The following is a 17,985-nucleotide window of genomic DNA, read 5'->3' on the forward strand; positions in this document are numbered from 1 at the left end:
TGCTTGTTCACTGCCACCCAACTACAAAAGCACTCATGCATGCCAGAGCCAACCTTCCCTCCATGCATCTCCAGTGGAGTCAGGGTCCAAAGGCTGCAGTCCAAGAGGAGAAGCCAACTCTTTTTTGCCATTTTGCTAGAAAATACCCCACAAGGGCTCAAGCACTCTTGTAACAGCACTAGCTGGGAGACCTCATCACCAGCAGGCTTCCTTCCAGCGGAGGCCTGCCTGCCTTCCCACCTCATGTGTCACTTTATTCTCCCTCTAGCTGCAGAAAGCTTTGAGATACCATCAGGTGGAGAAACTCAAGTTGAAGATAACGGAGCTTATGGCGGAATTGTCAGAGCCCCCAGGACAGCAAGTAGAAAAGACTTCCACCCTAATACAGAAAAGCAGTGTTAAAAATCATATTAATCACCAGGTCAAACCTCCTGGATCAGGACACACTCATCCATCCATGCACTGATGTGACCAGTTCTGCTAAGCACACCTATGGGATGCCAATGCCCTTTCTTGAGGTCTCGCAGGACATGGTAGCACTGGGAAACACTCTCTCCCGATTGAGCCTCAGCTTCTCCTGGTCTAGAGACAAGACATTGCCTAAGGTGACCTGGGCTCTGTTCCTTGCTCTGCCACTGAGGGTGAGAGGCAGGTGATGCCCACAGCCAGTGCCTCAATCTCCACGCACAGGAAATGGAGATAAAGACAATGTTGTCTTTTGTGACGTGATTTGAGACTTGCTAATAAGGAGTACCAAACAACCGCTTGGGCTCCTTACAGTCACCACTCCTGACCTGTACTCACATGGGCAAGGGGGTGCCTCTAGAGATGGGAGTGGGAGGTGCTCGGTACAGCTAGAGAGTGGCGGGTGCAGTGGCCAGTCTCTTTACAGAAGATGGGGACTTCAGCAGCTAGCCTCTGAAGACCTCTTCCAAGCATGTACAGCCATGTTTTCCAGAGGCTTACAATATGACCAAATGTGTGTTGATTTCCACCAGGAATGCACCAACCCTGCCAAATTTCAAGTCTCTTTTCCAAAGCATGGAGGCACCAGAAGTCCTCAAACAAAGAGACGGGCGAAAAAAAAATTGGCAAAGCTACCGTTTTTCCCCAACCTTCTGCTGAAACTTAAATTTAAAAAAAATAAAAAAAACCCCAAAACTGAGAAAGTTCAGCCTGAGGCAGAGTGAGCATGGAAAAATTCAGCCCAAACAGTTAAAGTCTGGCAAAGGTATAAGCAAACAAACTTCCGCTGGAAAGTGTTATACAGACTTAACAACAGGCGTCTCCTGGCTCTGTCTACAATCAATGTGTCGGTGAGAGGTGCTCTCCTCACCCCTCGCCGCTCCACGGCAGCACACAAGGATGGCTTCTCTGCAGCACAGAAGGGCAACGGTGGCAGGGGACAATGGCTGCAGGTGGTTCTGAAGATGGGAGGTGGCAGCACTGGGTGAGAGGAGACCACTCTGACCCCAGCACCTCAGAGATCTCTCAAAGCACTTGGGAGATCCCTGTTCTCATGGCTATACTGAGCAGGAGCTTCGAGCCAGACCTAAACCGCTCGGGCTCCTCCATTACCATGAGTCTGGGAAACATCCGACAGTGCTTCTGGCCTCAACACACAGTAGGTGCTGCTGTCTCCTTCCTTCCCCTTGCCGTCCCCTGAACAGTGGGAGGGGCAGCAGAGATGCCCTTGTGCTCCTGAGACACCCTGCTCACCCCACTGTGCTCCTCACCTTGCTTCTCCTGGCTGTGTGCTGCAAGACAGTTTCCTTGGGACCAAGAGACTCATGGACCTGGAAAGCCCCTCTAAGTGCCCACTGCATCCTGGCACATGCTGGCCTGGGGTGCCACACCTTCTCCCCTGTGTTGACATGGTCTGGGTCAGGCTGCAGTCACACCTTCCGAGTCACTGTGCCAACAAGCCCTCAGCCCAGAGGGTTTCTCTTCCTCTGTTACCCCCGATTTTTCTGGTGACAGACCAAATGGTGTGGTATGAACACAGATACGGAAGCTAGCAAACATGATCTCCGGGTAAAATGTCGGAGCAGGATGAGGCAGGCGGATTTAATCCTTACTTCTGTCACAGACCACCTGGGTGACCTTGAGCAGGTCACTAAAGCCCTGGTGCTGCAATGGGGTGCCTACCATCCCTGCTAAGACCAGGAGGAGCAGAAGTTCTGGCAGCACTGTCCCAGTGTAGCCCAGGGATAGCTCTATCCATCTGCTGGCATTTCTACCTGGGATGAAGAGCAGCTTCTCAGGCAACAGATACCTCTTCCATGGCACAGCAGGAGGATGAGGTGAGCATGCCAGTGCACAAGGCAGCCAGCCTTGGGTCCCTGCGCAATACTGCATCCTGTTCCTGACCTGCTTGCCTTGTCAGGGAAGAAAACAGCCAAAGAAACTTCATGAGTTCATGTGAAGTTCACCCAAGTAGAGCTCTGCTCCATGAGCAAAACTGCTTTTCTGCTTGCCACGAGCCTTCCAGAGCTCATGACTGGGGCAGGGCAGAGCAGGGCCAGGAGAGCGCTGGGAGGATGGGACGTCTTACCAGCAACAGCCTTCCACTTGCACAGAAAGCAGGCAAGTGCTCCACTGGCTTATCCACCTCTTGGAGCTCACAGCTGAGGTTCCCTCAGAAGACAGCCCCTTGGACAGCCAGCAAGACACCGGGTGTAGAGAGGGAAAGCAGGAGCATTAGCTAAATGTCACACTGGCTTATCTGTGTCCAGAAGCAGCCTCCTTGCTTCCCAGGATTTGGCCCGCTGCTTCACAGGATTTCAGTGCACAGGGAAACCTGACACAGCTCTCCTAACCACAAGCACCCGCCTGGCGTGGGGCATGGCAGGACTTGGCTCCGAGCTTCCCCTGAAGCGCAGCAGCACTGGCAGCCCAGCTTGCAGCAGGGAGGACGGAGTGGGAGGTGGGCTGGCTGCCTGTGAGGGGCGTGGGACAGTGACAAGACACCCTGGCAGCACCATGGCAGGTTTTAGACCTCAAATAACCTGCTTGCTCACCAGCAAACCCATGGCTTCACCCAACCTCACTTTCTGAACAAGGACCAGAGGCAAAGCAGTCCCTCCCAGCACCAGAAACCCAGCCACGCTTAAACCGGCCTGCCTCTGCCCTCGAGGCTATTCCCTGGCATATGCAGGGACTGACCCACTGATGAGGCTCTCCTTCAAGGCTTGCATCTTCTGATGTAGGCCAGGCTTGCAGAAAGGCTGAAGGCTCCATCACACAGCAGGGGCAAGCACCCTCTGACTCCAGAGCCTGGTGAAAGTGACATTTAAACTCAAAATAATATTTTTTTTAAGATTATATCTGCCCAGATCTCCCCAGACCTAGTAAAAGTAATCTGCCTGCCTCCACTCCTGCCACTGCCTCTGACTGGAATAACTGCCTCCTCTTCCTCCTCTTTGCAATCCTAAACTTACAAAGCCTAACAGTAAGCTCAACCTGCCAGCTCCAAGCTCAAAGCCAGCCTACATCTTGTCCCTGGGACTGGAGGAATGGGTTTGCCAGCAGAAGACCCCCAGTTACCAAGTGTCCTAAGGCAACAGCCAGCTTCTTCATCAACAAATCTCAAAGTGCTTGAGAAAAGAGGTCAGTGTTGCCGCGCTCCTTCTAAAAAATGACAAACTGAGGCACTAAGAAGGGCAGTTGCTCTGTCACTCAGCGCCTACAGTCGCTCAGGTCCCCTATGCCCCAAGGCCAGCACTTTCTCCCTGGACCCCAGCCCAGGGCACTCTCCTCCATGATGGGTGAACTTCAGAAACTTTGACGAGTTGTGCTGGGAACTTCTCCCCTCATCTGGGTCATTTCTGCCCTGGTCACCTTAGCACTTAAATGTGGAGCCTGTGGGTGGAGAGGAGAAACAAGGCTGTGGGAAGGGCCGAGTAACCACGCTGCCAGATCCACCTGCAGTCCCTGCCATCTCAGAGGCTGCAACAACCAAACACTCAGAAACCTGTAGGGTTTGCACGGAGAACATCTACTCAGCAAGCCACAGCATCCTGCTGAAGGTGATGATGGCTCTTCTTGGGGAAGTGGGCCAGAGTCAATCCTGGTAACACCAAGAAGAGATGACTATCAGAGCTCTGCTCAGCTCAGCAGCTGCTCTGGTGGCCATGCTTAACAAACGCCACCACATAATGTATGTTCTTTTTTCAAAGCTCAGAAACAACATCTTTTCACAGCAGACCGTCAGCATGGGGGCTGCCCTGACTTCAGGCAGGAGAAATTTGCCTCCAAGCTACTAACTGGTGAGCCCTTATAGGCCCTGTAGGGACACTTGGATGGAAACTAGACTCTGTCAGAACGGATCTGGAGGGGGCTCAAGTGAACATCCACACCATGGCAAGAGTGAAGACCATGTGCAGTTTCTCATTATGACACTGGCAGCTGCTGCCGGATGTCAATTCTACTTTGGACAAAGTAAAGCATGAACCTCCTCCACACTGCCCAACAGCTCTTTGTGGCAGATGATCTTCATCCTTGTCCCACCTTCCCTGATAACAGTGCTACTTGCAACAGAGGCAAAGTGGGACGGGGAGAGGAATGCCCCTGGGGAGTGAGTTACTGCAGGACGCACTGGGGTAGATGAATGAGTATTTCAGTGTTGGGAAGAACAGGAGGAAATCTGGAAGTGAGGAGCAGGGAGGAACATAACTGCTTCTCCCTGACTTCCACCGGGCACAAGGCTCAGCAGATGTGGAGTTCACCTGGGCTCACAAACCTCCTCTGAAAGGCAAGCAAGCCAGCAGAAGAAAGGTGGGTAAGAGGGATGGGTGTGAAGCAAAGCAATGGGGAAGGGTAAGTGTGTAGGTAGCAGGAAAGGCTCAAGCAAATGTGAAGAGAGATCCCAACACACCTGAGGAACTGGTCCTCGGTGTCCCAAGTGTCCTGGGCTGACTCCTACCTCCAGTTTGCCCTTCCTGCTGAGTGCTGCCCATCCTGCCAGCATCCAAGCCAGTAGGTCCAATATTGACCTGGCACCGAGAGATGTTCTCCAGGAAGATAAACAGGAGGTTCCTGGAGCTCTGGCAGGCAGAAGTGTCTCAGCCAGTAGGAAACTATCTAAGAGCAGAGAAAACCTGTGCAACAGGTACTACTGCTGTTTAAGGGACAAGGAAGGATTAAAAGCACTTGAATACCTTGAAGTGCTGGCTGTCAGGACTATCTGGATATGTTGATGCTCCTGCACCTCCTGACCCCAGTGTCTCTGGCAGCATCAGCAGCCACACCAGTGATCCCATCTGTTCCCAGGGCAAAGCTGTCCCCAGGGCTGGGAGAAGCACAGCCTGGCAGCCTGGGAGCTGGGGCAGACAGCTTGTCTTGCTGGGGCTGCTCCAGACTCCCAACTCACCTGCACTGGCCTTCCCCAGGTGCAAATTGGCTCACAGAGAAGACAGGTTCAAAGCTGGCAGGGGTCTGAAGACCTGGCCAGTAGTAAGAAACCAAGACTATTATAGATGTTCCCAATAAAAGAAATATATTGAGATATTTTTTGTGTGCTGGCTAAGAAGACTGGGAGAGCTAAGAACCTCCAAATCCAGCGCACTGACACTATGGGAATACCAGCTGGTGTGGAGGATCCATGGGGCTATCGGGAAGGGCTTGACTCACACTATGATTCAGACATCCATGAGGTTTCCCCTTCATACCAAGGACTGTGGCATCTCTGCGCTCCCACCTCAGCAAACCATGGGGCTTGGGCTGCCTGCTGTACAAATCTAGGCAACTGACACCTTCCAGGCATGGACACATCCATGGAGAACAACCAGTGGAGGTTCCGCAGGATGAAGAGTACCTTCCGCACTCCTCAGCAGGGACCACGCCATCCATCCTGCTTTACAGATCCAAGGTGGGAAATGGCAGAAAGATGATGAGAATAAAACAAAACAAATCAGGCAAATGGGACTTGGCAGTGTTAGGTTTATGGCTGGACTTGATGATCTTAAGGGTCTTTTCCAACCTAAATAATTCTATGATTCTAAATGGGGGCTATTCGAGAGAAATCAAAGTGTGTTGAGGACCTTAGTGGGGCTTAGAGGTACCAGCTACCAGCAGAGAGAAATGGTCAGAACAACACTTCAACACAATATTTTAAATTTGTCTTTTAAATAAATGATATTTGGTTCCTGTGCTCTCAGTGAGGAAGGGATCTGGCTGAGGCCTCTGGTTCCAGAAGGGGAGAACCTGGAAATCAGTCTTCTCTGAACATATTCCTTCTCCCACTTGCCCAGAGGGCTAAATCTTTTCCTGCTGAAGTGACATGAGAAACAAATGCAGATGGGACTGCTGGACCTGCTGGAGCCAGTGCCTGCTGCACCAGGTCACAACGCTGCATGCAGAGAGGATCCGGCCCTTGGTCTTCTCCCAACCTCTCCTGCCTCATCATAATCACAAGCTGAGCTGCCTCTCCCCAGATGAGGGGGAAAACAGCATGATGGAGGCTTGTGGCATCAGGAGCAGAGGCACAAGCCTTGCACAGATATATACAGATTTGGACGTCCCTGAACGCTCCCTGTGCTGCCCTCCTTTCCCACTCACACCCACCAGCCAGGGTGCTCCCAGCTCCCTGCCGGCAGCACTGGGTGGCAGAAGTGGAGCTGCATCAACCGCGGCTCCTTTGCCACAGCAAAGCCCCTGTCCAGGCTGCAGCAGGAGCATTGGTATCACTGTGAACAGCAGTTACCCTTGAGCCTCTATCTGTCTGCAGATGATTCACAGGTAATGAGCATAAAAGATAATTTTCCGCAAATAAATCATTCCTTTCAAATGCATTCCTAAAGGCAAACCCAACTTTCAGGGAGATATTTTGAGGGCTCGCTCCTCCCCATCCCCATCAGGAAGTGTCTCACAGTCACTGGTGAGTCCTTGCCCCACCATCTTGGGGGGGGGGCAAACTCATGCTGCCTCCATACCCCCCGGAGCACTGACCATAGCCATATGGTCATATGCCATATGCCGGGGATAAAGTCAAGCTCTTGAACCACAGGCCTAGTTCAACACCCAAAGCTCTGTGGCTCCCTAACCAATGTCCCCCTTGCCCATGGAGAGGTGTCCTGGGACGGTGGGAGGATGGTGGTACTGGGAGCAGGCAGCCAAGGCCCCACTCCTGCCCTTGTAGAGGGGGGTCTCCGCAGACAGGGCCATCCTTGTGTGCTGGGGCTGCAGCTCCTCTCAACAGCATTTATCACCTGTAAAATGACTTCCCAGTGGCCTGCTGATGGCAACGTCAATCTGCCACACCAGGGGGAAGCTCAGGCTTCATGGAGCCCTTGGGCAAGGGGTCCTGCTGCAGGCTGGCTCCCTGGGCAGCCGGGACGCCCTGGCAGACCACAGCATAGCATGGACGTCCAGCTCCCATACAGCTAATTCAATAAGTCACAGATACCATGACTTCATAAGGCAGAGAGGCTCCACAGCTATTAGGGGAATTGGGAGTGGGGGGAGGAGGAGCTGAAATGGAGAAGGGATGGAGACGGGGAGGGTGGAGGGTGGAGAGGGGGAAGCTAAGACAAGCAGCAGAACAAAACATCCCATAAATCACGAGGAGCTGCTGAAATACCAGAACAAATGACCCCATAGCTTGGCCATTGTTCCCGAGCGAGGGCTTAAAGCGCTCCCAGTCGAGACAAAGCGCCTCGCGTTTCATTTCAATGCCGTGCCGGCCCGTCCAGGACCTGCGCTCAGCACAACTGAGCCAGGGGCAGCTGTGTTTCACCCTGGATCAATGGCCAGGACCGGCGGGATGGGGGAGGCGAAGCTCTCAGCAAGGCTGGCTGCCTCACACCACAGCCGGTGCAGATGTGGTGCCCATGTCTCAGCCTGCCCAGAGCATCTCTTGGCTTCCAGATGCCCACACGCCTCCAAGGCTCTGGCACTCCTCCCTTTCCACTGAAAGGCTCAAGGCCTGGATTTCCCTCTCATTTTCCCTCACTCAGGCTAAGAGCTTCCTCGGCTGGGAAGAGAGGTGTCTCCAAGCCTCCTCTTGGATGTGTAGTGTAAGTCAGGAGTAAGACAGATCGAGTAGGGCATGCTGGCTGCCCCAGCAAAGAGGCAACTGTCAAGCAAAGAGTCCTGGGGAAAGTCCTGTACCACCACAGACTACTGCAGTGGAAACAGTGCAAGGCTCTCATCGAGGTTTGCAGTAGCAGCTTGGGAACAGACAGATCAGCGGCAGCTCAGCACCTCCCACGGGCTCTGCAGCCCCCTGGGACCATGGCATTGGGTGCCAGAAGGTGAGAAGCCTGCCAATGAGACAGGTCGTCCATGCTGCCTGCCCACGTCAGCCTGAGAGCAGCTATGGAAGGGAGCTGAGCACCTCCATGGCTTGGATTTCATGCCCCAGCACAGCAAATTAGGAAGAATTTCCACACCGCATGAGACCAATTTAACCCAAAGGGGAAATACTATTGCATTATAAAATTTTAAATAAATTTCATTAAAACACTTCCATTAAAAACTTTTTGCATTATAACCAAACTTGAAACACAGGGCAGAGTATGGCAGCAGTAGCATATGCCATCTCTGTCAGCCCAAAGGTGCCAGCGCGGTTCCTGTGCCCAGCGGTTGCAGCTCCTGCCCTCATGGCACTGTGGTCCCATCATAGAAGGATGCCCGCCAGCCGTTACACTCAGCCCCAGTGCTGGGGTGTCACGGGAAAACCACTCCACACCTTCCCATCTGAGCAGGCACACTCTGCGCTCGGGGCTGCTCTGTGTATCCCCCTGGACAGCAGGGGGGAAGCGAGGAGCTGAGATTCAGCAGTGTGCCAGGGGTCAAGCAGCAAAACAAGACACAGGCAGGACTGAACCTGAGCCGGCTGGCTGCCTCTAACCACCAGACAACATGCTCCTGCCAGCGTTGTCTAACAGCTCGTGGTGGGCAGCCAACGAGCAGAACTGAGATAAGGGGATGGGGGAAGCAAGGAATGTGCTGCATTTTTCCGGCTCCACCATGGGAATAGGCTATTCTGACCACGAATTGCAGGGAGGCTGTCTGACATGAAAAACTTGAGGAGCCCAAATAGAAAAGGCAGCAAGTAGAAGACAACAATCAAGAAAAAAAAAACAGAGAGGAAAGTCAGGGGGGACAACAAGAGGTTAGTATGGGAAAAGGAGCATGGGGGGGAAACACAATCAGAGGAACAAATGGAAGAAGAAAAACCAAGAAATGGAAGAAGACCAAGAGCTAGGGAAGGAAAATGAAGAGACAAATGGATGTCAGGAGGACAAACCTGACAGGGCTGGAACTCCCGATGAGCACCAGAGCTGGAAGGATGCAAGAGTGGGACAGAGGCTCCCAGGCTGTGCACACGCAATAGCAAACCAGCAAATTGCAGTCCTTTTATTGGATTAAGACACGCTTAAAAGGGAAGATAAACATGGATCATTTCTCAGGTGACATGCACAAGAGGAGAGGAGGCTTTCTTTGCCTTGATCCACCCTAAGGGGGGAAAAAAGGGATTGCTGGTGTTTTGGGGTTGCTGTAGGGACAGTGGGAGGTCTCCATGGGAGCTGCGAGCTTTTGACTTCTTCACTCCAACAGCAGAAGGTGGTGAGTTTCAAAAAAGAGTGCTTTTGTCTCGCACGCCTTCATGCTATTTAGGCTTTGGAGCTAGATTAGTATCACAGACCAGCAGAAAGCAGAGCTTTAATAAATTGGACCTCAAATCCTTCCTTGCCTCAATTGCCAGTTTTTGCCTCATTTGGAACTCAAACTGCCTCGGTGCCCTGCGAGCCACAGCACGCACCATCTAGCAAAGAGGAGAAAAAAATCAGCAAAGCTAAATAAAACTGGACAGGAGCAGCCCAAGGTTTCTCCCCAAGCCTGGGAAAGCCCTGTGGTGCTTCTCTCTGAGCACCTCGACACCGGCTCATGGGAGCAACGGGCTGAGGTGACACAGCACATTCATAGGCCCTAACACTGGGGACTTTGTGGTGCTGGATTTAAAAAAAAATAGCTTAAATAAAGCCTAATAATGAAGTATTTATTTCAGCAAACAACATATGAATGAAAGAAGTGTTTTCTCAATACTTCATTTTTTCCCTGCCTTCTTTCCCTTCTCCCCAGCAATTTTTTTAAATAAGTGGAACTAACGAGGCTTCGCTCACTGACGGCCGAGCTCAGGAGCAGGACCGTGCTCTGCTCGTCCAGTGCAGCACATAAACACATGCTGTGTGAATAAAGCCTGCCTTGTGCCCAGGGAGAAACGCGACCCGCAAGCGCATCCCACCCAGCAAACAGGGGAGATGTGCTCCGACGGACGCACAGACCGCGAGACCTGTGACAGGAGCATCCCTGCACTTTGGGGTAGGCAGCGCAGGACATTCAGCACCTTATTTACTGTGGCAGCAAATAACTGCATCTCCTGGCCCCGAGAGCTGCCATTGCCCAGGCACCCTGCCCAACAGGGCTTTGAGGTGTCCCCAGGGACAGGGAGAAAGGCCAAGGGGAGGTGAAGGGATCTATCGTCCCCATCCTACCTGGCAGTGCTCAGCGCAGGGTACACGATGTCAGGCAGACACTGTGACACTGTACAGCTCCTTCTCTTCTACCTCTGCTCCATCCAGCCCTACCTGAGTACCTGAACAACTGGGAATGCTGGAAAACTGGCTCAGCTTCCCCCACGTGGGGATGCTTTCTGCTATGGCAGAGACGCACAGGGTTGGACTGACGGTGTTTTGGTAGGAATTTCAGGCAGAAAACATTAATCCCTCCACGAGACTGACTCCCAGATTTTCAAAGCAATGAGCACTGACGATGTTGTGCTTATAATCTCTACCTCCTCCTCGGCAACAGGTAACATCAGGTCCAGGAGCCCTTCCTTGCCTTTAAGCCTTGGGATTAAGATGGGCAGGATTCTCAGAAGCTGCTGATATGGGAAAACATGGTCTACCGCTTTTTCATCCCCAATCTACCCACACGGGATGAGCACAGAGGCAGGTAAAACAATGCAGTGGTGACCTTCAGTTAAGCTTATAAATACATACAGATTTGGTGCATGTAGATATTTGCCCTGGAAGTCAACGTAGGCATCTGTAGATTTGCAGTAGCATGAGCCATGCTTTCTGTCAGCCACAGTGCCCAGCAGCCCAGGACCTCCCGTGTGTGGGGTGAGCAGGGGCAGCAACACCTGCAAGTCCAAAGGTCCTTCCCCTGTGTGCAGCACAACAGTCTGGAGCGACTAACTGAGGATGCTGATCCCACTATGATGATCACGGACCCCTGAAGACATACAGGGGATGCAAAGAAATGATGTTTCACACCAGGGAAAAAGCCAGGTGCCCCCTTTGCAGGACACAGCTGCAGAGGAGGCTGGTGCTTGCATGGGAAAAGCCTCTGAGTGCCTCCCTGAGGGCAACTGTGCACATGTGGATGAGCCACATGCACTGCCTGCATGCGTGAAAACCTGTCTGCAGCGTGCCTGTCCTGCCATGGAGGCAGCTCTCCATGCTTTGTGTGCAGGTGCCCCCAGCTGCTCTTTGGAAATTTGGCTGTGTGCACGTAAAAGCCAATTAAATTCCTTCACTGCAACAACACAGCTAGCACAGCTCCGAGGTTGTCTGCTTAACCACGGCAACAGGGAGAGGAGTAACAAGCATGTCGAGATGGTTGGGGAGCAGGCGGTGCACAGGGTCCTTGCCCTGCTGCTGCCCACTCCCCTTGGGTCACCCCTCTGCTGTGTCCCACTGCTGAGTGCCAAAGAGCCCCAGCACCCAAGTCCCAGCACCACGGCCCACCCGAGTCCAGCTGCCAGCTTGGACATCTGACCCAGCTCAAGATGTCTCCAGCCATGGATAAAACCCACGACCGCAGGGCAGTTATCCTCCCCCTGGCCAGACCTCTGTGCCTACGTCCCTGCAGGAGTGGTGACATCAGGTCTTTCTCTTTCAGGCCTCGTGCTTTCCAGCCTTGATCTCCAACACGATGGCATGTGGCAAACTGAAGGCAAAGGCGATTCTGCCTCACCAAGAGCTCATTTCCAAGCTGGCTTACAAAAACCTCATAAAATAGCATCATCTACCACTGCTGCGGTGTTGCTGCAGTACAAGGTGCTTTGCAAACTAACACAAGACAGATGGTTTCCCCAGGAAAACATTACAGAGAGAGTGAAAATGTACCACAAATATACCTTTTGACACAGCAGGGCTAAAATGGGATCCAGGGGCTTCAAAGGGACATTTAAAGGGAGAAAAGAGATGTACTGACTTCTCTTGCTTGTTTTTTATGAATAAAGAGAAACTCTGATTGTTTTTAATAATTTCTTTGCTTCTTTTCCTATTTGGCATATTACAAATTCACATATTTGTCTATTTGGAAGATTCATAGTAATTGCAGAACAGCTTCCCCGATGACATGGTTACAGCAAAGGAAAGTAAGTTGTGCAACTGGAGAAGAAAGCAATCTGTCACCAAATAGCTTAAATTCTTTGTCTAGCCTCATTTAATACCTAGTTAGCTTTGATGCCTAACTAACCTCACAGATAGAGGAAGCCTTTGAGGAGGACTCCACAACCTCACACTGAAGTGTTAGAACATACAGTAAATGCCAGAAAGATCTCCAAAAAAAGCAGGGGAAACAAAAACCAAACTCAACATTCTTGTAATTTCTAAGCATTTCTTTTTTTCTTTTCTTTTTTTTTTTTTATTTTTACCCTCCTTTATCCATCTAAGGAAGCAGAAAGCAATGCAATTTCTAGTTCTTTTAAATATCCTTAGCAGGTCACCTCTAATGCTGGGAGGGTTCACTGTGATCTGCTTCCAAGGCTGTTGCATCAGAGCTTAGAAACCCAGGATAAATTACTCCCTGCTTGAGCGGGGACTGAAGTTTGAGACCTGTGCTCAGCACGAGGGGCCCCATGGGCACCACAGCAGCAGCATCAGGGAAGGAGGCAGCATCCCTCCAGGGTAGGCAAATGGGGCTGCCCTGGAGGGTGGCTGGTGCTGGGGCAGCCCCATACCCTCCCACCACTCACCCCAGACATGATACCACAAGGGAGCCCCTGCGGCTCCCACTGCCCCACGCTGGCTGCAGCTGTCCCACCATGGCTCTCAGCTCTGGTTTATCCAATGGAGGCACATCGGGCAGTGAGGGGTCACGGGATGCATCCTCTGGTGGCTCCTATAAGGAGCACAGGGTGGGAAGGGAAGGAGAGAGGAGAGGAGAAGCCGGCAGTGGGGGCTGCTGGAGGTCGTGCACTCACATGCCCCAGCCCAGCAGACCTGCACGTTTGCATCCCACATGAGCCCTGAAACACCCCCATGGCTCAGGCCCCCAAGGAAGGAGCTGCCCAGGGCTCCCTGCTGCTCCCTGCACTGGGGTGAGGGGAAATGTTTTGGCCTGATACCCTGGGGGAACTTCTGCAGCAGATGGAGGGGTTTGAAGGGGTGTTGTCCCACAGGACATTGCTTGGACAAGGACAGAGAGTGGCAGCAGTGAGGACAGGAGACAGGAATGGGGCTGGAGAGGCAGGAGCTCCTTTCCCCCAGCCCTGTCCTGCAGCTCTTACCATTCAATGCTCAGAGACCTGGGCCGGAAGGCAGACAGCTCGGCTGAGGCATACTCAGCTTTCCTTCTCTTCTCCTGCTTCTGCTTAACTGACAATCGGTGGGCAAACCTAGAGAGGCTGCTTTCAGACCTGGGGAAGGGGAGAGGAAAGGCGTTAATGTCACTGAAGCACCCTGGCTCCCACCAGCAGGTCCATGGCACAAAGTCAGGTGATGCTTGGAGCTGAAAGGAGAGGGCTCCCGGAAGCTCAGTGGCACTGGAATGGGGTGGCACCAGCCTTGGGGGGAAGAAATGGAGCAGTAGAAGGTTTAGCATTGCTTTGCAAAGCCAGGACCAGCACGGGTCCATGGCATGGTGTTAACAAAACCAAAGCTGTGAGCCTGCCAGGCTGAGTTAGTGCTGAGTCCTGCTTCCTGCTGAAGAAAAATCATCTCCCTAGGTGATATGCTTCTGCACAAATGCCAACCAGTGATGGCCAACGCTGAAGAAACAACAGCTGCTTCTGCTTCTTGCAGTGCCTGCTCAAGAGGGGTCAGGCAGCCAGGGAAGCATGGCAGAGAAAGGCAAAGCAGACCTCTGACACTGCCACACGCTCCTTCAGAGAAGCATCAGAACCCCTGTGGACTCCCAGCTGGGGCCCTCAAACACTGAGACAGCTTTCCTCTTGAGGGCTGACATGGAAATCAGCCTGTGTTGGAGATGTTTCAGAGGAAACACCCACAAGCAAACGGGTTCAGCCACAGGACCTGCCTGCACCGACAAAGACCCTTCCTGCTGGGTGGGATGCTCCAGTATTGCTGCCAGTTCCTCGGACCAGGGAAAAGGGCATCCCCAGGCTCTGGGGCCATGCTGCTCACCCTCCCTCCACCCCACCTCTCTCCAGAAGAGAACCACTGTCCCAAGGCACGACCACACCATCCCTAAGTATGTAGCATGCAGAGACCCTGGTGCCCACTCTGCCGAGGGCTGGCACCCCCAGCTTGCAGCCGAACGTGGCACCAATTCGTCCCTGCTGCCAATTCACTGGGAGCAGAGGTAGGAGCAAGGGACAAGTGGCCTGGGAAGCTGGGAAACCCTGACTTGGGCACACAACCAGGCCGGTGGCGCTGGTGCCATCTGCCTGCCCTGCCACGCACACTGGCATGGCCGCTGCCTCTCCTCCTCCTTTGGTCCTGTGCCAGAACGACCTACTCCCACTGCTCGGCCAGCCCCAGGCTGGGCAGGGAAGCGGCCAGGAGTGATTTGACAGAGGTCCCAGGGGACAAGGGACAGACCTGGGGGCAGACTTTGAACCTACACGCATTGCTGAAGCCAATCCGTCTCTCCTCTGGAGTTCTGACCAGCTTCAACCAAACAAAATACCTTACACAAAAGAAAGAACTGAAGGTATTTCTCAGAAATGAGAGCTCCCCGCCTTTCCTCACAATAATTAAGCCAACCACGACCAGCTAACAGTTTCTTTCCTGATACATTTTAAACACAGACATCTTCAATTCATTAACTCTGGTTATTGATTTATTTTTTGGCTTATGAATCGCTGTTGCTGGGGACAGGGTGGAGACAGCTTTCTGGAGAAGGCTCTCGTCTCTCCGATCACCACCGGGAAAGAGCTGCTTAGACCTTCCAGGGTCATTCTTTACATTCTTGAGAATAAATACTACTTTGATGTAAAGGATGAGGTTTGCCTTAAAAGAAATCCAACAAGAAACCCAAACCCCAGCTTTCCCCCACTCACAGCCGGAGGAAGAGGCGTTCGAAGAGGAGCGATCCAGGCGCCTTGTAAAAGCCCATCGATCAGAGCCCTGCACTGATGCCATCCCCACCACCTCACCTCTCCTTTGATCTGGTGTCAAAGCTTGGCTGTAATGAATAAGATCCCGATTTAGGGAGGTGTGGGCACTGTCCGCTGATGCTCTGCAGCAGCCCCCAGGGCAGTGTAGACCCCAGGGTGAGCAGGGTTTGGGCTGACCCAGGGATGAGGCTGGGTGGTGGGAATGGGTGTTGCTGGCTTCCTACAGCATCTCTTGGCAGCATTTGACTGTTCCCACTGCAGCAGTCCTAATGCTGCCCAGCTTTCCACCTCCCCAAGAGAGGCTCCTGCTACCCTGCAGGGGTGAGGGCTCCACCTCCAGCTGCCAGGACACTGGGGTGGTTGATCTCCTCGTATTTGGGGACTGCCTGAAGAACGCTGTCATGTTTGCTATGCCCACCCCATCCCCACCATGCTCCTTGCACCATTACAACCACCCCTCTCAAACTGGTCCCCAGCAGGGATGGTGGACTGGGAAATCCCAAACCACTTGTATGGATGCAGGAAGGCAGCTGTCCCCCACAACAAACAAGTGCCTCTGCTGTGCAGTTATGTGCCTCTTGCGATCAGCACCACTGGGACAATTACACACCCAGACAACTACACACCCGGGACAGCTACACACCAACATCTGGTTTACCTGGATGCACTGACCTGTCCCAAGCCACTGGACAGAGCCAACAGCATCTGCCAAGAAGAGCTGACAGGGGAAAAGAGAGTGGTGTGCCAAAAGAGCTCAACATGAAGGAGCGTTATAAGTCCCTGTGGGTAGGGACATCCCAAGCAAGGTGTGCCAGTGGGGCTGGAGAAGCCACCTGGGTGCTTGGGGGCACACGGCCCCACTGTCACTAGCCCTGTGCATGGCATTGCACAAGCCAGAAGGTGACCAAGAATCTTGAGATGTTGGGTGCTTCTTTCACCCTCTAGACCAGCCTTCGAGCCTAGCAGTTGCCTAGCCACAGAGCAGTTCACCCACCACCTCCAACGGCTCACAGCCAGGTTAAGGGAGACAGCTGCAACTGCTCTGATGGGCCAGCACCTCCTCCTCGAGAGTTGTCAGCAACTCATCCAGCTTCTCTTAACCTGGTACAAAACTGCCTCCTCTCACTTTTGCTGGACCCAAAAGCTCCAGCAGAAGCATCACTAATTAGAAATCCAGGAGCACATTACAATATCATCTGGCTATTTATACAGTGCTGCTTTACATAAACTGTACTGCAGAAGAGGGAATGAATCATACCTGCTTTGCCATGGCTGTGCACAGGCAAATGCAGCCTGACGCCGGCAGCCTGCTCTGCCCCACCGAGGCCCTGCTTGTGGATCAGCTTCCCTGAGCTCCTCGTACTGGGGCTGCCCTGGTCCCCCGGGGTCTGGATGCTCCTGCAGCCATGCTGGGCATTGTGCCCAGGGTCTGTGTTTTGTGGGTGGCAGCAGTGGTAAGACTCTAACACAGGGAGGGGGATGCTGCTGGGACAACACTTTTACTTCCCAAGTGCCTTCTGAGTACTAATAGATGCCTCTGTCCCTTGAGAAAGATCAGCGTTAGGGATCCAAAGGTAGGGGCAGGGAAACAGAGGCACGGAGAGGCCATGCGAGTAAGGCAGGTTCTCTATGGCTGTTGGCATGTGTCTTCTTGTGCACTTCACTCATGGGCAAGATATTTGTGCCTTCTCCCATCAGTACTAGCACGCTCAGCACCACAGGTGCTGGTTCAGGGAACAGGCAGCCAGAGAGCCACTGCTGCCTTGACCCAGCTTCATCCCAGCCATGGGACGGGGACAAGGCCAGCACCGCTCCCCCAGCCCTGCCTGCTGCCCGAGAATGCTCATGGTCCAGCCTGGGCAGGATTTGGGGTGAGCTGCCCACCCCACCATAAGAAACAGCACCTCTGCAGCAGCTCGGCATTGGTGCTGCCAGGGTTTGTTAGACCCAGCCTGCTGTGCCAGCACCTGCCAAGGCTCCCCGGTGGTCCCTGCATGCTGCTGAGGAGCCAAGGGGACACGCGGGGAAAACCATCAATTGAAACATCAACCGCAGCACTGGGAAGAATTGTCTCCTGACAACCAGAGAAGGTTGTTCAGCTACTGTGCTCTATCATAAATCACACCTCTATGACTTGCCATCTGTCAGCCAGATTACACATGTTCAGAGTCCCATGTCAGCGTTTAAGGCAGAACACAGCATCTTTTCCCCAGAAATAATAATCAGCCCTGGAGACTCTTGCAGCAATACCCATCCTCAGCTCTCCTCTCCAAACCTCCCAGTAGAGCAGAGCTGGCAGTGCTGGCAAGGCAGGAACACTGCTGCTGGTAGGGCATGGGGATGCAAAGCCTGCACATGATATCTCCTGCATAAAACCACCGCTTTGTGTGCATGTGGGGGCTGCAGGACCTGGTGTGGCAAACATCCCCCTGGCACCAGCCGCAGCACCCAGCCCTCTCTGCAGGCATGGAGCAGGCAGGGGCAGCCAGAGGCAGACGCTGCTGCTGAAGAGAGATGGGGACAATGCTGTCCCCAGCCTGGTGTGTGCTGGTGGCCACCAGGGTGTTCAACCAGGATGAGTGGAGGGTACCCAGAGCAGCACTCGGACCCTTGCTGCAGACACAGCCCAGCCTGGCCATGGGGGAAGACTCTGGCTCAGTGAGGGCACA

General features: G+C 53.1%; 1 protein-coding gene across 1 annotated transcript in view; it reads right to left on the bottom strand.

The window, feature by feature from the left end:
- LOC142062822 (ankyrin repeat and fibronectin type-III domain-containing protein 1-like) overlaps nt 1–17,985 on the bottom strand; it is a 235,807-nt gene that overhangs the window by 29,703 nt on the left and 188,119 nt on the right. Inside the window, exon 5 of the mRNA XM_075105883.1 lies at nt 13,526–13,654. Within this exon, the coding sequence (XP_074961984.1) occupies nt 13,526–13,654 (129 nt within the window). The remainder of the gene's footprint in view (nt 1–13,525; nt 13,655–17,985) is intronic.

Source organism: Phalacrocorax aristotelis, chromosome 10, assembly GCF_949628215.1.
Source record: "Phalacrocorax aristotelis chromosome 10, bGulAri2.1, whole genome shotgun sequence".
NCBI classification, from domain to species: Eukaryota; Metazoa; Chordata; class Aves; order Suliformes; family Phalacrocoracidae; genus Phalacrocorax; species Phalacrocorax aristotelis.